At 36.2% G+C, this 27,267-nt stretch overlaps 2 protein-coding genes across 2 annotated transcripts in view; both read left to right on the top strand.

The window, feature by feature from the left end:
- Positions 1-24,781, top strand: part of IPO11 (importin 11) — an 83,270-nt gene extending 58,489 nt beyond the window's left edge. The window contains exons 27-29 of the mRNA XM_082497011.1: positions 13,697-13,792; positions 17,178-17,262; positions 24,457-24,781. Of these exons, the coding sequence (XP_082353137.1) occupies positions 13,697-13,792; positions 17,178-17,262; positions 24,457-24,621 (346 nt within the window). The 3' untranslated portion in view covers positions 24,622-24,781. The remainder of the gene's footprint in view (positions 1-13,696; positions 13,793-17,177; positions 17,263-24,456) is intronic.
- LRRC70 (leucine rich repeat containing 70) lies at positions 4,294-7,473 on the top strand. The gene is made up of 2 exons (XM_082497010.1): positions 4,294-4,407; positions 4,882-7,473. The coding sequence occupies exon 2, from the start codon at positions 4,893-4,895 to the stop codon at positions 6,825-6,827; it is 1,935 nt and encodes a 644-aa protein (XP_082353136.1). The 5' UTR covers positions 4,294-4,407; positions 4,882-4,892; the 3' UTR covers positions 6,828-7,473.
- Positions 24,782-27,267: the final 2,486 nt, after the last annotated feature.

Genomic DNA, 27,267 nt, shown 5'->3' with positions numbered 1-27,267 from the left:
TCACAGTCTTACTGCTTATTCCATAGAAGACTTTATTTTTTTGTCAGTTTGCATGAAAAATGCAGTCTCTTAGTGAAATAATTGTTTACTACTAGATGAGAAATTTACTCTAACAAATTCTCAAAGTGAACTCTTTCATAAGAGCTTTCTGTTGTATTATTTTACTAGAGTCTAAAGCCAAATAAGATTTGTAGAAGGCAAACTTATTTTCTTATCCTCAATGGGAAAAATAATCCTGTAGTTTTCACTTCTTACTGTTTCTCAGCATGTTGCAAAACCTGCTTGATAACTTAAGCAAAAACAATAACTGCCAAGGTTAAAAAGGAAGACAAGTTACAAAGACACCTTCATAATTTCAAAACAGATTTTGTGATGTAAGCTTACATATACAAATGTGTATTACTGTGGGTTTATTAAACAGGAATGTGTTTGCTGGGTTATTAATTCGGTATTACAATTTCTGTGCCTGCGTCTCCCCTTTATAACTGTTACCGTAGCCGTTATGAGAGTGGAATTAGCACTTCTGTGGAACAGAGACATTTTTAGTAACTGAAGCATCAAATCAAGATTTTTACTTAGGCAGGAATATGAAATACTAGGAGGAATCTGCAATATTTGAGATAATAAGAAATTTTGAGATAGTGTGGATGATAATGAGAAAAACAAAGAAGGGCTGTGGGGTCTGATAAGTTAACATTAATAAGGTGTCCATAGCAGGTGTTAGTGGATGAAGGTAGGTGAAATCAAATGTTGATGTGTTACTGCCGAAGCAGTAAGTTAGTTGCTGAATTACTTTGACTTGCAGTCATAGCTGGACAATGATATGGGCAGAAAGTGGTATGTGTTTGAAAACAAAACAAGAAATTTTTATCGTATCCCACCTGTGGAGAATAAAACCAGAAGGAAGGAAGACCTGCAAGAGGAGGTACTTGCTAAACACACAGTGGGAGGGCACCAGATAGTTTCATTCATATAAGCTCAGAAAAATAATTGCAGTGCTAAAAATTGGTTTTCCTGTGTTTTGTGAGCTTTAACGTAATTTTGTAGTGATTATGAGAATGAAATCTCTCTTCAAAAATTGTCTTTTATATATTTGAAAGAAGGATGACTTTAGAACTTGGTTTTGAACTTCTTGCATGTTTTTCTGCTATGCATAGATTGGGTTTGGATGACTATTTTATGCTAGCTAAAGCCAATATAAATCAGGTTAGGAATATTAACCTGACATGGATCAGTGAGAAAATAGAAGTGGTTTGTAAAGGCTGCACTGGGTGCAGTGCTTGCATGTTCTTTGAGTTACTTTGACCTGTCATTTTATGCACAATTTGACAAATTCCTGTTGCTCAGACTTCATGCTTGTATTGACAAGGAGTAATTGTTGAACTACATTTTAATGTGTTAAACAGCAATGACATTAGTAACTATCAATGTTAGCGTATTAAGATAAAATTCACTTCAGGATTCAAAACCGATTTTTTTTCTGTTGCCATGTGAAGCTGTATTGTCAGATATAAACCTGATATTTCTATCACTGGAGAAGAAAATTTGCAGTGAATAAAACATACCGGTTTTGAAGCTTCCTAAGCTTGTTTGAAATAAGCGGAGTTTTCCTGTTTAAGTATTTTCCTTACAGTTTTCAACTAGTAATGAATTTTGTTTAAGTACAAGCCAGTCTGAGAAATGTTCATCCAAGTTATATGTGTATCCCAGTCTTTTTTATGTTTCTTCCCAAAATGGTATCAGTTATGCGGCATGTTATTTTGCCTCTTGTTCTTAACCGATACTGCTTTCGGATACTCTTAACAGTGTGTACTACTAATGAAGCAATACCTGGAAATTACAATCCAGTCAGACCTGCAGGCCTCCGGGTGCTGTATTTACGAAGTGGAAGACAGTACTTTCTCCAGGTTTCCTAGTGGAAATTGAAAGGAGCCATGACCTGGATTAAGATTTTTATTCCTCATTTTGTACATGGGATCTGAGAATCAGAAAGGTCAGCAGTGCACTCAGAACCACAGTGGCAGCTAGGGTTTGAGCAACATTTTTATGAATATTGATACGGTACCTTTAGTACAAGACCACAGAGACATTCAGCCACTTACTGGGCACCAGCTTTCATTTATATGGCTACTACTGTATTGGTTTCTCTAATTTTCTATGCTATCTGATATCCCATAGAGCTTCAGCAATTCCTTCAGTCTTTCTAAATATCTTCATTCTGGTATTTTGGAAAAAAGGGAGATGTATTAATATTTGCCTTTTAATTTTTTTTTTTTTTTTTTAGATTGAGTCTTGCTTGTTTTAGCCCCATGAGGTTTCACACAGCACACCTTGAAAGAAATAATTTTTAATGATTTCTTTACCCAAGTAAATATCAGCATAAATAGGTAGTGAAGCTTAGGTAGGAGATAATTTCCGGTTTGAAGTAATTTTTCATTTTTGGTCAATCTGTGTTTTTCTCCTCACATGACTATTTGGCATAGATAATATTTTTTCTATTACTTTTACTGTTCTCTTGCCCGTATCTGGGATATTTCCCTAATCATCCTAGGAACTGTTCAAAGTAATGCAGTATTTTCCCTTTAAGGAAATGACATGCCATTTTATTTTACTTTCCTTTATATCAATTATTATTTTAAATGCCATGAAAAATTAAAATGTGCTAATAAACAATTAAATCTAAAGAAAATTAGTTTTCCTGCTGGCTTAATGGTCTCAGAAAAAAAAAAAACAAAACAAAACATAAATGCAGTTCAAATTCTGGGCTGTAACTGATACAGGCTTTGTCTAAAGTGGCCCATGGACCAATTTTGCTGGTCCTGCAGATTTCTTAGTCTAGACTAGATATTGTAAGACGTACTGGTTCTTATAGAATTGATGGTTGGGTTTTTTTTTGTCCTTTTTTTTTTTTTTTTTAAACATTTCCCTCCACCCCAACTCTAGGTAATTCTGCCCAGCTCAAGTTGGAAAAACTGAAGGATTATTTCTTTTGATACTGAATGTTTTACAGATTCCAAACATAAAAGTCCAGTTACATATGGCCAAAACCACTGTTTTGAAAACTTCAGAAATATAAGTTTCTTTTTGCAGAATTTAGAAGGAAGCCTTTTCAAAAAATATTCCGCTTCCATTGCTCACGTGCTTCATGCATTTCAGCTTGGATTGTTATAGACAAAGATATTTGAGTGGTATCTCGCCCCATAGGTGAACTCGTGCTTCCTGTGTTGAGATCATTGTGGCTGAAGTGACTTGATTCTTCTGCTGTTGTGTCTCTTCCTTGGCTATGACTACTGATGGGCTTTGTCATCTTTGTTTTGCTGAGCAGAAGGTCTTGTTACAATATAAATAATGATTTTAAAATTACATTGCTATTTGTAGGCTTAATCTCTATAAGTTACCATCTCATTTTGTTGTTTCCCCTTTCCCCTGTTGGTGATGTGACTGGACTTTGTAGGTATTTTATCCCTGTGGTGGATAAACGGCGGATGTAATCTCCGGTAATTAAGTGAGGGGGATATTTATAGCACACGTTTGCACTGTTTATCTGCACAAGGGACACTGCAGGAAACGAAAGCTGTGGACCAAAGGTGTGGCTGTCAGAATGTACAATCCTCTGCTGATAAGTTGGCTTTTAAAAAAGTGGCCTAAAGTGAGACTTAACGAAGTGCCTGGGTGAAGTCTGAAATACAACAAATGCACAGCAGTTTCATACCTCATCATGCAGATCTCATCTCTAAGATTTCCTGAGCTTCCCGGGGATTTCTGGCCGGGTGTGCCTTGCTGGAGTGCAGGAGGCGTGGGGGCTCTGGCCCGCAGACCTCTGTCTTCTCCTTCTCTGCAGGGCTTCTGGAGCCTGTGCATGGGTGGTGGCAGCAGGTTGGCCCTGCAGAGAGAGAACAGTGTAAGCGTTGCTGTTGATTTAATAAAGCACTTTGGATTCCAGCTGAAAGATAAAGGATTCGCAGATAATGCAGTTAGTGCTGTTACAAATAGGTACGCTTCATTCTAAAAGTTATACCTAACTTACATAAAACCCCTTTGAGCTCACCTAGTTAAAAACAGTCGTTTAAAGAAAACCAAACCAGCAACAGCTACAAACTAAGATAGTTCTTGGTTTTCTAGAAACAAATCATTGAGATTTCCTTTCCAACAATACTTCTGAAGCACAGATAAAATGGCTTCCTGTCCCAGGGTTTCCTGTATCCATGGCAACCTGACTTTAACCACTTCTTTCTTAGTTTCCTGAGTGAACAGTTGCAAATCCTGGGACAAAATGTGAGCACACTAGTATGCAGCAGTACTGCCTTTACAAAGGTTTCACAGATTAGTGTAGTTGGTCAGCTTGTAACTTAGTCCAATGAACTGCAAAACGGCAAAATAACAGAAATAATGAACTTCAGACTTGGGGTAAGGAATTGTTTTTATTTATTTTGAATGTAACTGAGCTTTATAAAAGTAAAATTCAAATTATAAATGAGCTGCCAGTGAAAAGAAGCTTTTTTCCAGTTGGCATTTCTACTTGAATGTTATTGAAACGTTTCCTAGTCATTCGTAACTATAAGAAATAGTTAATAAGCGTATTTTGAATTTACTAGAAGTCACTATTTTGGCAGCTTAGTTGCTTTCATGCTGCAACCAATTAAATATTTTCTGGAAAGGTTGGCAGTATTTGTTTAATTGTTCGTTACCTTTAAAAAGTTTTTCAGCGTAGTTCAAACTTACATTTAGTAAGTTTTATTTTTAAACTGCTTATTTTGCATCAAAGGAGAATACATAAAATACCAATCTTGAAAGCAGTACTTATATTTTAAAGACTGTACACATAGAATCTTTAAACTTTCAAGTTAATAATATTTATAAACTTCTTTTTATCTCTACTAGCAAAGTCAGAGATGAGTGAGAAGGCCAAAGACAGGGATATGTGTGGTCTGCAAAGTTCTCCACCCTGCTTGGGAGCATTCCTGTATGTCCTTAATTGTTTTCTTTTGTTGCTGCTCCAGAAGGAGGCTCTTGGCTGTCCAGCTGCTTGCCAGCTCTGCACAGGGAGACAAGTTAGCTGTCGTAATTTAGGGCTTTCAAGCATCCCACGGAACTTTCCAAAAACGACAATTCTTGTGTACCTCAGTGGGAATAATATATCGCGTGTTACTCCAAATGAACTAAAGGGCCTTCAGAAGCTTGCTGCACTCTACATGGATAACTCCAGTATTTTGTATGTACACCCGAAAGCTTTTGTGGAACTCCCCAAATTGTACTACTTGCATCTAAATAACAATAATATTAAACGTCTGGATCCAGGAATCTTTGAAGGTCTTTCCAATCTTCATTGTTTATACCTTCAGAATAATCAAATAGCTTTTGTTCCCAGAGGATTATTTAGTGATCTCCTTTCTGTTAGATATTTAACACTTCAAAGAAATCGTCTCAGTGTCCTTGGAAGTGGGACTTTCTTGGGAATGATAAGTCTCCGAACACTTAACCTAGCCAATAATAAGATTTCACGGATATCAGACTCTGCATTTCATCATCTTGAAAACCTTACATATTTGTTCCTTGAAGGTAACAACTTAACACTTGTGCCATCGAATGCTATTGGAAGGCTGAAAAATCTTGAAAGACTTTCTTTGTCTCACAATCCCATTGGATCAATACATCCTTTTGCATTTAAAGGACTTAACAAGCTTAGATATCTGTCTTTAAAAAATGTAAAGCTAAAATGTATTACTGTAAATGTTTTTTTTGGATTAAACAACCTTAGCCAGTTAATCTTAAGTTATAATGATTTAGAAAGTATCAATTCTAGCACCTTTACTTTATTGAACAATTTAATTTATCTGCTGCTAGACAGAAATAAAATAACCAGTATTGGTGACGGTACCTTTGAAAAAATGGGACAGTCACTTAAAATACTCAGTTTAGCATTTAATAATATTACAGAGTTACAACCTGAAGTGCTCAAGCCCTTAGTGTCTTTAACTCATCTACAGGTAAATTATAATCCTTGGAACTGCAGCTGCAAAATGCTTCGGTTACTTAATTGGCTAGCATCATCTCCCATTTCTGTAAAAATTCATTGTCAGAATCCCCTGAGTATGCGTGGTAGACCTTTGCATTACATTAAGTGGAGTCAGTTTGCAAACTGCAGTAGCCCTACGGCCAGCCCAGATACAGCCTGGAGTCTAGGATCCGCAAGTGTCCATCCCAGCACTGCCACTTTGCTGATGGCATGGCATAAGGGAAACAGGCACAACACGTTTGAAGAGTTTGAACAGTTTGTCGATGCAGAAACTAAATATGTTGCTTTCAGGGAAGGAACTACAGCTATATCTGCTAACCCACTGCCCTTCGAAGAAAATGCTGCTCAGATTCCATCACAGGCAACTACAGTATTATCAACATTACCGGTGCAAATACCAGCACAGATTATACCTGTTAACAGAACCGCAGAAGAAAAAGGTTTCTTTCCAACAGATGCTGCTCCTGTATCATTAAAAACATCCCTGCTTTGTACACAACAGGTTGAAAAGCTGAATCAGGCTTTTGACATTTTACTAGCCTTTTTCATTCTGTCTTGTGCTGTGATCCTGTTCTTAATCTGTAAAATTATTCAGTTTAGGCAGAAACTAAAGGTGCTGGAAAACTCAGGGGAAAAGAGGATAGAGTATTATGGTTTTTATCAGCCTGGCAGATACAACATAACTGACCCAGTGCAGTCACTAACTCGGAATTCAGTGGGGCATTCAGAATTGGACCAAATTAGGCTGCTCAAGCGAACAGCATCTGAAAGTCAGGCACAGGTCATACTATTTGAACATTCATCATTGTAACTTATCTCATTTGATTTGATGTTAACTTTATTGTGATCTTAAAAGTCAAGAAATCAAGAACTCGGTTTTCAAAAACTACCCTCGCTGGTGAAAATCAACTGGTTGATAGAATTGTGGAAGATGGTGTAGTTTGGGTTCTACATCTTCATTTGCTTCCTGAATGTTTTGAAGCTTATTGATTTTTATGAGATGTCATTTAAATCTGGCATGGATAAGTGTATTATCCTCTGTCCCTGTGGTAGGAATCTTTCACATATGACTCAAGTATACATGCAGTATAAAGTACACATATATTTATTTTTATTTTGCAGTACTTAATGGTGTAAGTTTCTATAGAAATTCCGTAGCTAGCTTGAAGCAAGTAAAACATCAGTTTTTAGCAGGATCGTGAAGCCAAGAAATCTGAGAGAATGGGAAAATAGCAATTCTTCTCTTATTTATTATAATGCAGTTTCTGCTCTGCCTCTATTAATCATCACAGTGGGGATAAAAATAGTGAGCATATTTTCATCCAGCATGTCCAAACTCTCGAGGAAAAGAAATACTTAAAACGATAAAAATTTATTCATACTTACGACGTATTTTAATATACAAAGGTGTGTATTCAGTCTGCACAATGAATATATTAAAGTGATTTTTTTGTTAATGTGTATCTATATCATTTTATATTAATACCTGAAACTGGAGTTAATAAGGAAACTAAATTTCTATTGGATTGAAAAATTGACCAAGTTTATTACGTTTAAGGTAATAGAGCTGGTTAATTATTATCAATAAAAGATATTTTGTCATCTATATACTAATAGTTTGAAGGAGCTTTTGTCTACATAAGAAGTACAAAATGAAGAAATATACTACACTTTAAAAACATAATTCTAGATTAATTGCTGAAGATATTTATATATTTGTGGTGTATATTTGGAAGTGTCAGGTCAAAGTACATTCTTATAATGAAGACCTAACTGTAGACTGCGTTTTCAAAAGATGGATATTATTTACTACATAGTTTTCATTTGTTTTAACTTTTTGCTTCTATTTCAAATATTGATGTTCTGTTTATATTATTGTCAGGTTCTGTCCAGTGTGTTGTAGCTTTATTTTCAAGCTGAATTTCTGTGATACCCCACCCCTCGACTCCACCCCACCCCCGTTACTCCAGTAATTCAGGAAAAAGGACTGCAACTACTTGGTTTACAAACAACACAATTTACAGTTAGATCATTTTGCTCAAGGAGAAAATGGAGAGCAATGTTTTGATAGTTGGTCTTCCATGGGTTGATTTAAATTATGTAGAAGCATCTTCCTGTTCCAGGATCCAGCCTGGAGACCAGGGCATTCTCCAGGTGAACCAGAACTGCCCTCAAGGTCCTTCTTCTAGGCTACCTGCTTTCTGCTGGCCTAACTCACATGTGTGGCTGTGTTGTGCTGCTCCTTGTCGTCCTTTTAGTCCATCTCTAGTTCGTTTCCAGGAATGACATGTATTATGTGCTACTCATACATACATAGACGTTGACTGCTCTGTGGGTGCGAATGTGCAAGTGTGCCTCTGGTGTTGCTTGTTATATGTCTCTATTGAATGTAATGAAGTATAAATTTACTATATTGTAATACTATACTGTAATAATAGATCAAATTCTTCTATTTTGTGGAACACAATTCAGCTACTTGGCCAAAATCTTAAACTATTTTGGATTGCTTGAGTAGAAACTATTTTTGTATAATTTTCTACTTGTAGATCAGATATTAAATGTAATGGGTAAATATTTTTAAGGAGAGAAAACAGTGACTAATTCATGCTTAATTTTTTTTTTTTTAGGTGGCTAATCCATTACAGTTTCTTCCTCTTTAACCCATTTTGATTACTTTCTGCCTCTCCTACATAATTCTCCATGCGTTCAGTTTGTTTTCATTTAATAACAGCTGCATAATCAATGATTTCAAAGTAGTAGGTGCTGCAGTTTTATGTGCTATATTTCTAAATCTTCAATTCTGTATGGATATCTTCAGAAATAATGGACTTAAAATTCAGTGGAAGCTAGTTAACGAAGTTTTCATTGCTAGAAATGCCACTGTGCCTTTTTTAGAGAGGAGTTTGGGGAGCGGGCAAAGGTTCAGACTGAACAAACCTAGCTCTTAAAGAAATCTGTGAGGGGACAGCTCTGTTGTTTTAGGCTCTGATTTCCACAGCTGCTGTCTACAGAAGAACACGAGATGTTCCCTCTGAAGGTGTGTTCTTTGCACTGACAAGCTGCTGTAAGAGTTGTTTGCCAGGTATGAGTCTCACCAGCTGTAGTGATGGAGCACGAAAGGAAACCCATGCTGCCAGAGCTCTTTGTGCAAGCAGAGTTGAGGCAGTTGCAAGCCCTCCTTTGGAGTGGAGTCATCCCTTAGTATCCGGCTTGCCAACAACCTCGATTAGACTAATAAGGAATTGACAGGGTTATTATGCAGTTGTGGGGAAAATGCCTTTCTTTTGCAGTTAGTAGCGTTTGTATTTAAATGTTCACACTGGGAAACAGATCCTTTCATGTACACCTGTGGTTCATGTGTATAACTGTTCAAATCATTAAAAAATACATTAGAAGACTTAATTACTGAGTCTGCCCTCATGAAGCAAAATGGTGCTTTATGGTCATCAGGTTTATGGTCAGTTGTAGGACTCCCTGGGAAACGTTGTCTTAGCTGCTACATTACTGGGTTTGGAGCTCCTTAGCACTGTGCAGCTCCTAAGGTGAGGGGGTGCGTAGAATAATCATTTATGTTGTTTGCAGTACATGCAAAGTAATCTATTTGTCCTCCTCCACCTCTTTGGCTCATGAGATAAGAATAAAGAATTGGTTAATCTTTCTCATATCTACTGTACGCTAGTAAAGATACAGAATTAAGTTTTTTCCCTTTTTTGGTGTTTACTGCTTTATCCTGGTGAACACAGAAAAACAGAAAAGATATTCTCTTCCTTTTAATCTCTAAAATAGTATGTCTTCCCATGCAGAATTTTTCCTCCCTTTTTCATAGGCTGAGGAAAATGCATAGCAGACATGGGGACCGTTTTATTTAATTACCCCTAAAGATTTATCATCATATATGTTTTATTAAGCCAGTGATAAAGCTTTATTTACAGTGGCTATCTATGTAATTGAAATCCAAATCCTGATTTTTTTTTTTTTGCATAAAACCTCAGGATAATAAAAATGTTGAATAGGTAGCTGAGAAATGATAGAATAAGAAAAAGCAAATATTGCTTTTTTTTTTTTTCAGAACAGATATGGTCTTTTTTTTTCCTTGCAGTTTTTATTCTTTTATGTGACAAATTATGCGAACTTTGAAATAAAAGGTTTGAGATTATTCATGTACAAGCTTCCCTAAATTTTTGCTAATTTTTTTCATTATAGGCAAGGTGAGTATTATTTACAGACAGCATGAAGGATACTTTCTGTACTGAAAAAATATTAATATGTGATAATTGCACCTTTGAAACTGAGTTCTGGAGTAGTTTAGATCTAGACAAGTTTATAGAAGTTATCCTCTAATTCTGGGCCTCTCTTTTGATAATTTTTGCTGATTACCAAATGAGGTTTTATCCTGATAACTTAGGGAAACTGGGTAGTTCTAAAACCAGTTGTAACTTTATGCTGTTGTTTGTTCCATCTCTGATGTGGATTACATGCAATTCAAGGGCAGAACTGCTTAAATGGTGCCTTCGTCCAGAGGTAGGATTTTGGTATGGACAGTATTAACTGATCCATTTTGAAAGTTTCTTTAAATACATTGTCTGTCTCTTCTGAATCTACTCACATGACTTCCTAATGTATTTCTTGAAACACACAGGCTAATCTTAGTCTCTTTGAAAAGGTATTACCTTGATTTGCATGGCTCTCTTCTATGCAAATAAGGCCTGATGCATTTTACGTTGCCACTGAACTGTAATTTGGGTTTCTTTCTTTCAAAGTACAATGAGGCTATGCTGTCTTTATTTTTCACTAGCATGTGTCTTCTATTCTAAAAATAGTTGCGTTGTTTAATGATTCCATACTTGGTAAACATTTCAGTGAGTCTTTCGTAGGAAGAAACTTCTTGTCGCATTTAAAGGGGAAAAAGAAGGGGAAGAAAAGAAAAGGTAGTGTCTTTACGGAAAGCTGCAGGCATCAGTGATACCATTTTGAAAGGTTTTGTACATTCTTGACCTTTGCTTTCCTCAAAAAAAGAAAAATTACCATGAATTTTCTATCTTTCACTGAAGAAAGGAGTAAAATATCATTCCTTGTTTATGCCATAGAGTAAAAATATCCTCTACAAGTAAAGAAATTAATGATTTCTCTTTGTGCTTTGGAGCTAACTATCAAGAACAGTATTTTGGGTCTTCAGCCACTATCTTCAGTTTCTTCTGACAGTATCAGAGATCCTTGGAATCACAAGTTACTGAAATGGGCCTCCCTGTGTGCTTCTATCAATCTGCAAGCTTGGAAAAAAACATAAAGTTAATGAGCACTGTGCCTACAGTGTTTATTTACATGGTAGTTAATTAAAGTAACCTCACTGAATAGACGGACCATAATTAGCCCTGCAGCTGATGAAAATGCTATGCCTTCATTGGGTCAAACACCTTTCTCCTCCCTCCCAATACAAAATTTCTGTGGCGGTCAGGGATTCTTCCTGCAGCTTGGAAGGAAGTAATGTAACTACCAGGTAATGGATAGCAGCCTGTATTATTAATTAAATAGTGCATACATACAGAGCATAGTTTACTTCTCCAGGTTGCGAAGCGTTTGCGTTTGTTCTCAGTTGACTGCCCCTTGTCCTCTGTTGACATGAATCTGAGGACAGCTGTTTCCTTTCTCGTGTTGGAAAATATTAACCACATTTATGGCATTTTCCTAGATGTGTTTCAAAAAAACTACAAGGCAAAAGAGGTCTATTGGGGGGGGTGCTAGCTGGGGACCTCTGACTCGAGTGGAGAAACCTGCTCTGTCTCCGAGGGCTGGTTCTGCAGGCTGCTGAGCGGGCAGCACTCACTTTCAGCAGTGCTGTGTGGTCGGTAGGCTGTTTGCCTGCTGTCTGCAGGACACCACCAGAGATTCAGTCTCATGACACGTAATACTTTGCTGTTTTGAATGAGATGGGGAAGCTTTTTGGCAAGGGAGAAAGTGTCTTAAAATACATACTTGACAATGATAACAAGAATAAGCCAGACAATGAAAACTGTGTCAGTTTTCATTTTGTGGAACTTAAGAGTTTCAGGTTTCATTATACAAAATACAGTTCAGATCCTAGCATTTGACAGTGGCTGAACAAAAATAATTCTTTGGAAACAAAATGATCATGAGTTGAGTTGAATCATAATCAAAACAAATTTAAAAGAAATATAATATGCTTAGTATTCTAACTTGATGTGCATTTTTTCCAAAGCATCCGTTGCTATATAAAGTCTGTTTGTCATATACTTTAAACTTTGTATGTCTGACAAGAAGTTTTTCATAGGCACTAACTAAGGTACAAGGAGGTACAGTTTATGCAGTTTTTCGGTTTTCTTCCCAAATAAGAAAAGGAAATGAAAGAATATTAATAAATAGATTGATCCTTTGTGTTTTAACATAGACAAAACTACAATACATGAACTTAATATTCAGTACCTTTAAACAAAAATGGAACATGTCTGCTTCTGCCTATTAGACAGCAGCAGCGCCTTTTGGGGAAAATTAAGCCTGAAATGCCAAACGGGGTACTAAAATGCTTCAGTCAATGGCAGCCCCAGGAAGAGAGCTGTAGTTCACCATCACCAGTTAGACCGTTTCTGTTGGTTTGCTCTTGTAGCTGGAACTTTTGCAGTCTTATCGAGATGAACATCTTTGCACTTGCAGTATGTCTTCACTCTTATGTAGTTTGTAGGAGTAGGATTCCATGCACCAAAGTCTCACAATTGTACATCTCTGGCATTAGACTCACAGTAGCAGGAAATTCAGCAGAAACAGCAGTCACAGCTGCTTCCCATTAGGAGCTGGTGGCACCTACTTTATCTGTCATGGGGAGATCATGGTTCTGTGCCTTTACCCTACAGGGACATCAATTCTCCAGGGCAGGGGCAAGTGTCTAAATGTAAGTGTCTAGTGTCATTTTGGGCATTGTGGGGGTATCCAGTTTGGCTTTCAGCTCATGCTGGGAAAGGTGCTTATCTCATTTAAGTCCTGAGTGATACCTACTAGCCCTTTGCAGTTGTTTTAAGTAGCCTAGTGTTTCAAACGGCAGGAGATGCCTGTGTTTAAGCAGAGAAATCTTTCTCTCCCTACTCGGGGAAGTGGCGTTCATGCAGATCTGGGTGCAGATATCTCTCACCCTCTGTGGGGAGTCATCCAGCTGCCTAGGATGGTGAAGAAATACTTGCAGGGCTGGACAGAGAAAACAGTAGGGGAGTGTGCCATCTTTACAAGCTGCCCTTTGCTCAAGGGTTTGTGTGTCGATTTTGCACTGAATAGTGATGGGAGAAAATGTGTAAATGTGTCAGGAACAGAAACCAGTACTCTGACCTCCCTGCTAGCAGGAGCATGCCCTCCCCACTCAGTTCTTGAGTCTTATGCTAATGTATTTTTTCTTTTATTCCATTTGCAATTATTTCTAGGTTTTCAACAGTGGCACAAGAGGTTTTATTCTATTTAAGAATAATGTTTATTGCATCTTTTTGAAGCCTTTGTATAATTAAAGGAAAAAATGGATTAGCTGCTTGATAGCATGCTCAGCTGAGAAGTAAGCAATGAAAATACTGCTTAGTAAGTGGCTCTACAGTTATTGAGCAAATTTCCTGTTTAGTTCCTTTAGCTAAGTCACTTTCCTGTTCTTTTCCAGTGTTATCCAAGATAAATTTTGTTCTTTTCCAGTGTTATCCAAGATAAATTTTGTGGTATCATCAACATTTCAGTGGAAGGGCTGCATGATGTTATGACTGAAGATCCTGAAACAGGAACATACAAAGAGTAAGTGGAAAATCTAATTAATTTTTGTAGGTTTAGTGGTAGTAGTACTGTTCTATATTTAGTGTTTTGATGAGAAAAATCTGTAGGCAGTTAAGACATGTTTACAAGAGTTCTGTTTTCACAAGAGTGAATGTTTTAGTAAGATAGGAAATTCTTGGTCTTAAGAAAAAAATAATTGTAATGGGGGAAGGAGGGCTTAAAATGACAATCAACATAATTTTATATTGTTCATTAGTTACCTACTAAATGATGTCTTAAAATGTTCATATGCTTAAACTTGCTTTTTGCTCACTTGGCTGTCATCTAAAATTACAATCCAACAAGCTTGTGTGTTGATAGGGTGGTAGCTCAGTTTCTTTGAGTATGACATCTGGAGTTTAGCCAAGATATTTTCTTAAATGCCTCAGCCTCATTGAGTGGACCTAGTGTACAATACTTCATGGCCTGGAGAACTTGAAAAGCTGTCCCACGAGAACAATTCTCCTCCTTCAGCTGTTCCACTTAACAGACCTGCTCTACAGGGCATAGCTCAAAAGAGTTCTGACAGCTGGGAGCAGAAGTTCGTTTGTGGCAGAAGGGTCTTGTCAGGGGTGCTCAGAGTGCACTGTCACTCAGCACCAGGCTCATTCGTCTCCTGCTGACTCCCAGGTTACTGGTGGTACTCTGCCAAAGCTGGAGAAGTAAAAAAAAAAAAAAAAACAAAACAAAAAAACAAACAAACAAACAAACAAAAAAAACCAAAACACAACACTGAATAGTGTCCTTTATTGTTGTTTTTTCTCTGTAATGAATACATATGTTTAGAATGATGGAGAGTTGCAAGACATTAAAAACAGGTGCTCTGCAAGGTGTACCTACAGACGCTATATTCTAGTAACAGTATTTACCAGATGCTAAGAATCAAACATTTTCTAACTTTCAGGTAATTACCTGGTGATGGAACAGACTGTATCTGGACTAATTAATTAATGGCTTAAGGAGATATTTGCTGGCACAGAACAGCCTGCATGCAATCTATTTAGTTTTTCTACACTTAAAACAGGTGGTCTGCACACAAGTGTGTGCTGAGAATGGTCCACACTCACACTGAGCCTGAACTATGGACAAGAGTTGCTGGCAGAAGTACATTTATTTTTTTTTTCCTAACTATCAGTATAGAAGATGTAACTCCAGAGTCTGAGAATGTGATTTGGCATTGTGTTCTATTTACTATCAGAGATGACATTAGAGTCCCTTCTATTTCTAAACATGTTGCCTTCCAGCACTTGTTGAAAAGTGTTCTAACAGAGACATAAATAAAACTTTGTCCTAGTTCATTTCATATTTTAAACTTGAAGGCGTGTAGGACTTGTCACTGTACTTTTCCAAACTTTGGATTTTTTTTTTTTTGCCTTATGAAATACAGGCACACTGAACCAAGGATGCATTTCTGTTGACAGCTACTGAATGGGGTGTTTAAAAGATTCTGACGTTTGTGTTATGCAGTTCAACATAATCTGAAAGTAAATAAAGTGAGACCACTCATCTGGAGTTATGTGCACTACTCTGGCTCTTCAGGTTGAAAAGAATGAATTTAAACCTGAACTGGTTCAGAAAAAAAGAAGTGTAGTCCACTGATTATCTAATTGCTATAAGTGCAGAGACTAAAACAACATGCATGTTTAGTGTAGCCCTGGTTTACAATACAAAGAGATTACACTCAACCAGGTTTCCTGGCCTTTGGGCTTTGCATTGTAGAAATAATTAGAAGAAAGCTTTACAGACTTAAGATATTCTGGGTAGGGGAGCATTCCATTGCTATAGTCTTGTCTCACCAATATTCACATTTTTCCCAATTTTATCATCTTTATCTTTTTTTTTTATTCCCTTGTCTTCTATTTTTTTAATTACTCTTTGTGGTACCTAAAATTTATCAAGGTCTGAAAAAGTTAATTCAATTTTGTATGTTATGGCAATTGATATATTTTTGTCTCTTTTTTTTTTTTTTAATAAATTGAGTTGCAAGAAGTCATGTCGTGTATGAGGAGAAGAGACATGAGATTTACTGTATTGTTTTGAAATAACTCATCCCTTCATTGGAAATGGCTTCTGAGTTAGCATTTGACCCATTCTGCTCTTTAGCAAGTGTTTCATACAGCTCTAAACACATGTTAATAGAAAACTGAATATACAAACAGTAAATCTGAATACTTTCACATAAAATCACAACTGTTTTTCATTTTAGTAACTCTAAAGCAAGTTACTCAAATTGGCTGCAGGAACATTCACCTATTAGTGGAATGTAGCAGTTAAAAATGCACAGTGGTACAGGGCTGAAAATAAGCAATAATGTCCTCATAATGAGAATTATGAAAATGAGCAATATTTGGTCTTGGTACTTTGTAATATGTGAATTGTGTTCTTCCTGCCATAAAGCATACCTAATACACTGGCAAGTTATTGTCACCTGAGTGATTTTTAAATCCTTTGGTTCCTAAAGCAGCTTTTCTAGGAAAAATTTGGTAAATTGGTGGAATATTTATGTATTCTTTCAATATAGAGAATGTAAAGTGAATGGAGAGCGTGTTTGTTATAGAATAGCTTTCACCAATGCTTTTATAAAGTCCATTCAAACTGTTTCAATGGGCAAAAAACCCTCTGGCATTTGAACTATTTTATTTTTCTTGTTTTCCTGTTTAATCATTTCAAAAATAATAGTTAAAATATGGCTGTTACTTGTTTGTATTGTACCTACCATCTGAGGGTGGAGCAAAACAAAAAGATGTTTAAAAGCTTAGCTTTACCTGCCAAGAAAAAAACACCTTTAAATACATCACTGCAGAAGCTAACTAATATCTATCCGCCTAAAACGTTGCTGTTTAGTGTTAGTTTATTTAGTTTTTATTGTTTAGTATTTAGAACCAATAGCAACGACCATATTAGTTTTGAGGTCCTCTTGTTCAAGATCTCACAGGAAAACATGAATGCAATGAGAAGTCTTGGCTGGTTTTGCATATGTGCCACTTTGGTTTTCATGTTGATAGGATACAGAGTGCTTGTATAGCACTTCCTTGGAAAGATTGGGAAATTCTAGTTAGGAACAGTAGGTTTTTCTATATTAATTTTTTAAACCGACGTATTCTGTTTTCTATGTACAGAAATGCCTTTTTAAGCCAGAACTTGAGCTAAAATATGGAGGATAACAGAGATTGTTACATGGGTGTAGGTGACACAGAACCTGCATTCAGACTTCTTCAGATTCACTGTTCTCAGGCAATATCTGCTAGCATACAATTTTTTTCTAACTTTTATCAGACTCCCTCATATCTGTCCTGTGTTTTAAAAAGTGCTTCAAAATACTTTTAATTATAATGTATGTTAAAACTACTCTTACTCCCATTCTTAGCTGCATGCTGATGTCTCATTTTGAAGAGCTCTCAGCTACAGAAGATGAGGAACCTCCCACGGAACAAGACAAAAGGAAAAAAATGGTAAGTTTTTGATCTGTTATTCAGTTATGCAATTCAACTGATTGTGATTCACTTGTGTCAGACTAAATTTTTTGCCTTTGGATTTGGTTCATCTATTGTTCTTGGAAAATTCATCTCAAATCAGAAAAGGAAAATGCTTTAATGACAAACTTTATAGCCACAACACTTATGCTTCTACATTTCTTTTGAGCCTTGGAAAATGTTGCCAAAATAAATATCATCTGTTCACAAAATCTGGATATTGTTATGCTAAGACACTATAAAAAGGTTTTATTGAAAAATGCAGGGAACTAAAACTTACTGAATGTCATGGCAGGCCAAATTTCTCATATTTAAAACAATCTTAATTATATTGGATTATGTGTTTTAGCAGAACAGCTGTTGAGCCATATGCTGGCATATAACAGCCTTCTAATGTGAAGAGTAAGGAGCATTGATTTAGATGAAGATATCTGGATTAGGTACCATGCAATTATGCTATTTTTGTCCAGACGAATCTGTGAATGTTTTATAATTTAACTTATTTTTGTAGGAGTTTGGGGAAACTGGTTCCTCACCCAGAAAACTGCAGTGTACAAATACTGTGGAATAAAATAGTCTGAACTGCTTGGCATCAAGTAATTGCAAAACATGGAATTGGGTGATTGAGTAGATGTGTGTAGCCCTATTGTGCATTTGCTTTACCTGACCTACACGTTTCCAAAAGAATGCTTGTGAACAGCCCTTTAGTACTTTATTTCTTCCTGTAGGAGCAGAAAAGAGTTTGGATGACTTCTGATAGTTTGTTTTAACTGGGCTTTTTTTTTTTTTTTTAAGCCACTGGATGCTTTTGGTTTGTTATTAGGCTTTTCTTTTAAATACTAATCAATATGTGGCTCTTTTTTTTTAAAAAAAAAAAAAAAAAAAGGTGACACAACCTCCTGGGTATTATTCTTCTATTAGTAATGCCTTACGAGAATTTCATAGTGTCTTGCAATTTCAGATTTAACAAAACAGAAAGATTATTTTTGATGGTCCTTAAAAATGTATTAGATAGTTCTATAATTCAGTTACTCTTAAAAGCATTTCTAGACTCTGTTAAGCTTGGTTAAATTTTTTTCCCACTTGTGGCCTTTAAATTATTTTCTAGGTGTTGGGTGCAGAATGATATTTATTCTTAGCAGTTTTGGATAATCTCTTGACATAGATACGTATATGTCTTTATTGATAGGGATCAATATATCTATATATCAATAGGGAGATATATATATTTGGTTTGTTAATGAGATTTAAAAAACGTAAAGTGAATTTAATTCTACAGTCCTTTCTTGTTCTTAGTTTTTTTTTAATATAGTAAAATTTTATTTCTCTTTGGCTGGCTAAAGTTTTAATAACTTTCTTGCAGAAATTCTTAGTTTTTCAGTTACAGGTTGAATTTAATAGTTTGGATATGTATTTAGAAATTTAGACTTGGTAGATTTCCTGTGGACTACCTTCAATGTGGATATATCGGGCAAAATGAAAAGTATGGCACATCAGTTTATGACCTGTATCATTCTTCCCTCCTAAATGATACAACGCCCCAGTATAGTGTTGATGAACACAGTCGTAATGAAGGAACTGTTCTGGGGTCACATGCAATACAGAGTCAATGGCCATTTGAATAAAGAGAAATGGATGCGCTTTGGTAAGGAGAGGCCACAACCAATAAGGACATGACAAGGCGGGTTTTGATTTACGTGGGAAATATCTTCCCTTGAGCCATGTCACTTTTCTTTTTTTTTTTTTCCCTGTGGAATTGTTTGTGACTTGTTTCTCAACTATTCTTTAACATTCAGTTTAAACACTTTTTCAGCCTTTGTTTTGTTAGAGGTTTACACAGAACAAATTGTCATACATGAACATCAAAGCTTCATCTTTATTTTGGATCTCGTCATCTAGACAGAACTATTTCCATATTTACTGTGTTTTCTAGATTCCTAAATGTTCTGAAAATCCTTTGTTTTTCTCCTTTCGATCCTGTCTTGTAAGAATAGCTGTCTGTTTCGCTCTTCTCACTCCCATATTTAGCTGATGAATTCTGATTTATTTCAGACTTGAGCCTTCTATGCTGTCATTTTTTCAGCTAACTTTAGTATTCACTGTATTCTTATTCCTTTCTATGCAATTTCTCACAGGTGTTAGAGCAAGCAAACTCTAGTTTTTATGAATGCCTGCTATAAATTCATTCTGAATCCCAGCTAAAATTGCTCAGTATAAGTTTTTGGGGATAGTGCAGAAATTGAGACTTGCTAGTTCTCATGGCTGTTTATTTCAAAATGATACAGGTCATTTGGGTAACTCAGTAGTAGTAGAAGTGTCAAATTATAACCAGGATTGTTAATTGCGGCTTTGAAAGCACAACTAGCATTTGATTTAAAAAACTGGATTAAAACCAAAACATCACGTGGGCCCATTCCTGCCCACCTGTACTGGAAGTTTCTTCCTCTTTGTAGGAGCATCAGCACAAACACACAATTCATCTGACATCTAAAACATGCTGCTACATGTTTTAGATGATGCTTATGTGTAAATATAGCAGACTTGGATTTTTTTTTTTAATTTTACCCTAGTATGGGAAGAAGCTAGATGAATCATGATTTGATATTTTCAGGAAAATAAATAAATTAGTTACAATGTAATAAGTCAAATGATCAAGTTTTATGTGACAATGTGGTTTACTAAAAATAATACTTCTGCAGCATTGTTTGGGCTATAATTTCTCCTTACACATTTTACCTGCAAATTAGCCACAGATCTAATGCAAGTCCCACTGAAATCTGTTAAAAAGCTTTGATACTAGGAGCCTTTTGTATTGTTGGCTCTGTTTTATAATCACTGTTAAAAACAAAGGATGCATTCCCTCCTTAAATCATTTTTCAGTCTTTCCCAGAGCATCACAATCACAAGATACTAACCATCATGGTAAATATCTCGTCCAGCATTCTTGCTCTGTCTGTAGTACCAAAGTATCCATACTTAAACTGAACAGAATTGCTCAAATTCTGAAATCTTTTCAACAATTGAATTCAGACATCTCCAACACACTTTTTTGAGTTTTGTTAGACTTTTATTACCTGTTCTTTAATTCTAATGCCATTCCATTGACTTGTGTTTTCGCTTGTAATGATTAATCACTGTTTTAGTACAGAATAACATCTAACTGGTTATTGAAAACAGTGTGATTTTTTGACTGTAGCATTGTCTAAAGGTGTTGAGGAAAGAGATCCACCTAACAGATACTGGTTCAAACAACTGGTAATTCTGCAGTTGAATGCTGTTGATGCTGGCAAGTGGAGTTTGGAGGGTTGTTCTGTAAAACCTCTCTATGGCTTTTCTGATTCAAACTGCTGTTTACAACCAATGAGGTGGAAGATTAGTTTCTTCAGTCCAGCCCGAAGGTAGGCACCTGTGTCCAGTTTCAAGATCAATTTGTAAAGTAACTAGATTCAAAAGCTAGTCAAATCAGGTTTTCACTAAGCAGCTTAAAGCACATTTCAATAATGTGTATTTCCTCACCAAACTTCTGTTTCCTGTCTGTAGCTGTTTTGACTAAGAAGCTGTTGGAATTTTCTAGGAATTTTTTTTTTTTTTCAACTGGAAAATAGATGTGTTTTGCTCATCAGGAGCATTTCAATTAAAAAAAAAAAAAAAAAAACCCACAAAAAAAAACCCAACAAAAACAGACAAACACAAAAAAATACATTCAAAAATTTAGTCACTGACCCAGTGTTTACAAACTAAGTAGCAGTGTTAATATTTATGTGTTTGAGTTCCATGCTGGACTGATGTTTGATGCTCAGTGCTTACCAAGCGGATGACTCAATTTTCAAGAAGGTGATTTTTCCTAGAACAATCTGAACAATCTGAAAACATCTTGTAGGTCTTCTCTTAAACCAGATACTATTTTAATTTTGTCATAATGAAAATACAGTGAATAAAGAACAGTGCTTTCTATTCTTCCAAACTTACAATTTTGCTTGCTTATTCAGCTAAGACTGCAGCTGATTGTCTAATATTGTCAACAAACTAATTATACCAAGCTACTTGATTTGTTTCATTAGTTCTGAGTACAAGTTCCAGAAATGTAGAGTGAAAGGAAAGAAAATTTATTATTGTTGCAGGACACTTCTTAATTTAGTCAAATATTTTTGACATGACTATCTGACATCAGACTAGTGTATTAACTCCTTGATTAAGCCTGAAGTGTCTTAAGTCCCTATTGGCTTACAGATACTAGATGCTGCTTCTAGCTGAAGGCATTAACCATAGTACAGAAGTCCCTACTGGCTTACAGTGCTGCTGCTTTGAACTGTGAGGGATGGGTTTATGCCTGTTGCAATAAACTAAGCAGAGTTCTGTACAATTTCTCACTTGTCCTGATAAAACATATGTTAGTAAATAAGCAGCAGAAGTGTTTCAGTTACTTTCCTATCTGGTGGAAAGACTACGTATAAAGTTTACTAGCTTCACTGAAGTTTTGTGAAAAAGAAAATGTGGAATTATAATACGTCTAAAATCAAAGTAATTATGTACCAAAGGTGCAGTGCATATGTTAGCCTATTCCTGTACCTCCCAGCATTCTGCAAATCTGGCAGCTCCATTAGGAACAGAAAATACTAACTTTGAACTCTGTAATATATTGTTTTGTCATCTTCTTCACTTTGGTTGTTTTTTCAAGGTTAATTATTTTTCAGTAGTATGGCAGAGATGATTCAGATGATTATTTGGAAATCCATTGTCACCTCCCATGAGGCAGGTGCTAGATGGTTAACACAGCTAAGAGATGCTTGAGAGCATCGCTAGGATTAATATTATAAGAGACGCTAGAGAGAGCTCAGAATTGAAGTTCCAGCAAGCTTTGCAAATGAGCAAGGATTCAAGCCTTTTATTTTAAAACAATACAGTGCTTTTGTTCAGTTTGAAAACAACCATTGTGGTGCTAGAACAGCTAACACACATACTTGTATTCTAGTAGCATGTTAAAATTGGGAAAAAATTTGGACTTAAGTTGAGGCTTATTAGTGAACATTGACATATAAGAAATAAGAGGTTTATTTACCTTAAGTCTGTTTTTCTTTGGTTTATTTCTTTTATTTATTTAGGTGTCATGAAAATAAACTTTGCAATATGAAATTGCTGCTTAGATGAATTTGTCTTCATAGAGAGAAAAACTACCTGAAGTTTATACTTTAAGGCAAATTGTTCTCACTTCCCATTCTAATTCTGGGTACTTAAACAAGAGTTTATGGTAGGGTCACAAAAGTCATACGGTTAACTAAATATGTAGATTAATTGGTTTGTGGGTTAAAAGGTTGTTAAAGAATGACTTTTTGGTGATGCTTCCCAGGGAGACTTTGTAATGCATGCCATTCATGTAGTTACTGCTGGGTCAGGGTCACAAGTATGAGAACACTTGCCTATGGCAATTTTAATACCTGTTTTTCTGTGCAGAATTCCCTACAGTAATTTTATACATGACTATTTAGAGCTATGAACTTATTGAAACTAATTAGAAATGTGTTATGTCCCAAATTACAGTTGTTGGTTAACAAATGCAAATCACCCAGAAACTGGTAGATTCTTTGCTTGGCAAGACAGTCTTTTTTTACCCTGTAGATTGTGCTAATGCTGTTACAAAAGGATTTCGCTAACCTTGGCAAATCGTGATTAGAGTAGCTGTGGTTTAGAAATTTTGAAATTTCAATTTGAAAAGTCTGTTTATAATCTAGAGACCAGATTACATTTACTGAGAAGAATTATTGCAGAATACTAAGCTATTATTACAATTACACTGCTTTTCAAAAGAGTTTAATGTTAGGAATAAGTAATAAAAAGATCATATCTTCCTTTGAAATGTAAAATAGCTGGATAGTGGAAAATGGCTAAAAAGCCAATATTAGCAATACTGCGGGAATGATTAAGAAATTTACAAGATTAAAGATGAGGTGACCATAATAAGAAAGAAGAACTTGGAAGCACTGATGGAAGAGGCTAAAAAGCATCCTGCTCTTTCACTGGAGTTGTTCATAAAAATAAGACTAACTTCTCTTTTGTGGTAGTTACACTGGTTTTGGATGTTTTTGTCTTACATTTATGTGGCTGTTTCCATCAGTAGGAAGACAAAGAGTAAAACCCCTTAAGGTTTAATGTCTTCCACTCTGTATTAAAATTCAAATATTTCTTTCTTTGTGTCATGCCCAAAGAGCAGTTGTGCAAGTTTAATATGCCTCATTTCTTTGGAAATTTCTTTGCAGTACAGCAGTGTATTATGAGCTTGGAAGTCTCCTATTTCAGTGGGCTTTGAGATCAAGCACTATATTTTGTTTGCTGACCTTCCAGCATAAATAGTAGTGTTGTTTGGTTTTGATACTAAGATGAACAGATCACAGGTCTGAAGTAATTTTCTGTTTATTTCAACATTCTACTTTATTGTGCAGCAAGCTCCAGGTGTCCCTTTTCATCCAGCCTGGTGGACTGAGGGACAGATGCTTCATGACATCTGTGTTCATAGGCTGCCCACACCTGTCTTCTGATATTGAAATTAAGAATAGGTCCTCTGTCCATGTAGCCCCTTCATTTACCTCTTTTTGCTTTCATTAAGAAGCAGTTAACACGTGGAAATAGTGACAAATACTCTGTCCCTCCCTGCCCAAAGAAAATTGCTTAATCCAGCTGGACTGATGAGGTTCTATAGGTACTACTACTGAAGAAGTGTCTATTCTTTATATATATGGACAGTTTATTTTAGCTCTTGTCATATAATCTAAACTAGTTCAACTTTTTCAGTGTTTTGCTTCCTTACATAGTTATATAAAATATAACTGACCATAGTTTGTGCTTGTCATGGTAACATCTGACGTGTTTTTTAGGAGTTACGAGAAACGCATTTGGCAGTAATTAACAAAGCAGCTTTGAAATTGTTTTATCTTGTAGAAGGGTGAAATCTTACAGCAGACTGGGTCCATGGTTTGACACTGTTTCAAATAGTTTTAAACTGATATTTGCTTTTGATAATTTGATTTTTGCTTTGCAAGTGTTTTTCCTCTGGTTTCTTAATTAAGTACAAAGAAAAGCTGATTTCTTTCTTCAGCTCAGGTTATAAAGGAGATGAGTATGTCACAGAGTATTTTTTACTGGATTGTTATATATTTTTCTTTTACATGTTTTCCACAGCTTGCACTGAAGGACCCTGTACACACTGTGTCATTGCAGCAGTTCATCTACGAGAAGCTAAAGGCACAGCAGGAATTACTGGGAGAACAAGGTTTTCAGGCACTTATGGAAACCGTGGATACAGAAATAGTTGCACAGCTACAAGAATTTTTACAAGGCTTCTAAATAAGCAGGAACAAGTTGTTGTGTTTTTTTTTTTTTATGTCCAATTTCTCCTTCAAAAAAAAGAACTCTAGCCTTCCATCTTGTATGGAAGAGCCTACTGAACGTTGAAAATAACTTGTGTTAAAAAAATAAAAAGTTTCTGCTGTTGATATCAAACTAACTTCAGTAATGCTTTATGTTATTTTTTAATACTTCATGTTTTGTCCTCAAAGTAACACTTCCATGATTTCTAACATGGTATATGCTGTCCTAGATAGTACCTTTTTTTTTTTTTTTGTACCATTATGGACTTTTTGGTTCACAAAGCTGTCATAAACTGAGAGGTCTGAAGGAACTTAGTTATGTATATTAATGAGAAGTGTCTATTAATCCAGCAGTATGATTCAGGATCAGGAGCTGCTTATCTTGATACTGTATATCTATAACTTTCTCCCCTTCCTATTACCATTTCTTGACTGTACATTCAACCATACAAGCAGAAAGAGTTAGGAAAGCAGTAAGACCGTGAGCAGAAATATTACTTCCTGGGAGAAAGGTAATTCTCATTTTAATTATCTCAAAGAAAAAGAAACTTAGATTGTCATACTTTAACTGTATTTTAAGATGTGTGAGAAAACGTATATCTCTATCTGAAGATGAGGGGTTTCATTTTTGTCACCAAATTCTTTACTTCTACTGTGAAAAAATTCTTGCTTTCTTGAGTTCCTTCTGTCTCACTTTTAGCTGTCATAACACAGAGAAACTCACTAGATGTAGATGAGTAATTAATTCCAATTAATTCTTGGCTGTACCTGGACTGCTTAAAATTGCTGTTGTTGAGTACCTCAGTTCTTTGCTTTTTTTCATCAAAGGCATATCATCAGGATACTTTAATTGTTACTGAAAAGTTTGAGCCCAGATGGTCACAACTGAAATTATTTGCGATCATGAGGCTCACTTTGACCTGGACAGCTGCAGAAATGACATGGTAAAGCTGCTCCTTTCTATCTGCCTTTGTCTTTCATACCTTGCAGGTGAGAGGTAGGAGAGAAGGCTCTTTTCCATTTTGAGATTTTCCTTTTAAGTTCTGATCTTCCACCTTCAAAGTTGAAGTGAGCTGTGTTTGCTTCACTAAGGGATGATTAAGCTATTAAGACAGATATTTTTTTTTTTTTTCCCCAGAGAGGATTAGCTGATAAAGACACCTACATGCTTTTGATAATATTATCAGATAACCAGATGCTTTTAAAAACCTGAGCCTTTTTCTTTACTGACCCTTTGGGGTAGTTAATTGTTTTTGAAACCTTCCAAATGTTTGCAGAGAAAGCCTAACCATTCACTCCTCCTCCTTTGGCTTCAGTGGCAGAAGCTGCTGGGGCTCTTGCACCTCTCAGTGCAAAACCTCCCTTGTTCCCAGCTGCAAGCATCTGTCTGCAAAAGTTGTTTAACTTGTAGTTTCCAGCTGTTTACTTTGGTGTAGGGAGGTTACAAGAATTGTTACAATTTGTCTGTCATCTGCATGTCATTTCCTCAATCATCTGCCAACATCAATTCTCAAAATTAAGAGTTTTGGCTGGTTATGTTTGGTACTTGGAAGGGAAAGGACTGGGTGCGCTAATGATCCCTTTCAGCTGTGAACTAGTTACCAGAACCTAGTGGCATTTGACTGAAATTGCATTTGTTGCATAGTTAATCTGCAGAGACCCCCAGCTTTTGGCTCAGTGTACAACTAGCACAGATCTGGTCGGCCTTGCTAGCTTTGACCCTGCATGACATGACTGGGTGGCATGCAGAAAACCCCCAGGTCGGGAAGCACTATGTTTCTATCACCATTCAGTAAAATCACACCTGTTCCCTGATGTTTCAGAGGGAAGGGAGGTCTACCTACTGTAGTCCAGCCCTGGCCAGCAGGCTGCTCTCTGCGTTCCTGCTGCATGGCTGAGCCTCCAAGCTCCCGGTGTGGTGCAGCACCTTGCAGTCAGGTCAAACTTGTCAGCACGGCTGTGCGCAGCCTGCCTGCCTCATCCTCCAAGATGTTCAAGCCCCCCAGTACTTCACGTGGTGGAGTGTTAACTGCAGTTTATTTTAGTGCATGGTAACTAATGTTGGCACAGACTCTGGCAGGAGTGATGGACATGCTTTTGGCTAATAATGGCACAATAACATTGTGATTAGCTTTCTGAGTAATGTCTCTGAATAAGTGTATGTATTCATTTTCATATGCGTTAGGGAACAAGTTAAAATTTGTCACTAGGTGTTTAGTTTTTCATCTTGGAAGATTTTACTCCAAGGCTTGGACTGTAAATGAAACCAATTGTCATCACCATAACTGCTTATATGACAACCGCTGTCAGTTGGCACACTGCAAAACAAGCGTCTGTCTGCACTCAGCAGCGGTCTAGTGCTGAGAAAATGGAGAAATTTCAGCTTAAAACAGCAGAAAAAAATACATATAATATCTTTATATAGTAAATCCTTATATATAGGATTAAATTTTCACTGGAAGGTTGTGGATTAGGACTGCAGCAAGCTTTAGCCCTTGTTGCTGTTGAAATTTCTGACTTTAGCCTCTTGGGGAGAAAGGGAAACCGAATACAACAAATGACCTGACACCGAAGCAGTAAAACATAGTTTCCGAAATCCTTGTGAGGCAGGCTCTTTGATCCT

The sequence above is a fragment of the Vanellus vanellus genome, assembly GCF_965231255.1.
Source record: "Vanellus vanellus genome assembly, chromosome: Z".
Taxonomy (NCBI): domain Eukaryota; kingdom Metazoa; phylum Chordata; class Aves; order Charadriiformes; family Charadriidae; genus Vanellus; species Vanellus vanellus.
Note: the sequence above shows the minus strand (reverse complement) of the source record. Positions and strands in the feature narration are given on the sequence as shown.

What these genes read in the sequence shown, in the direction of transcription:
- LRRC70 (XM_082497010.1), top strand. Translation starts at nt 4,893, where the DNA reads ATGAGTGAGAAGGCCAAAGACAGGGATATGTGTGGTCTGCAAAGTTCT.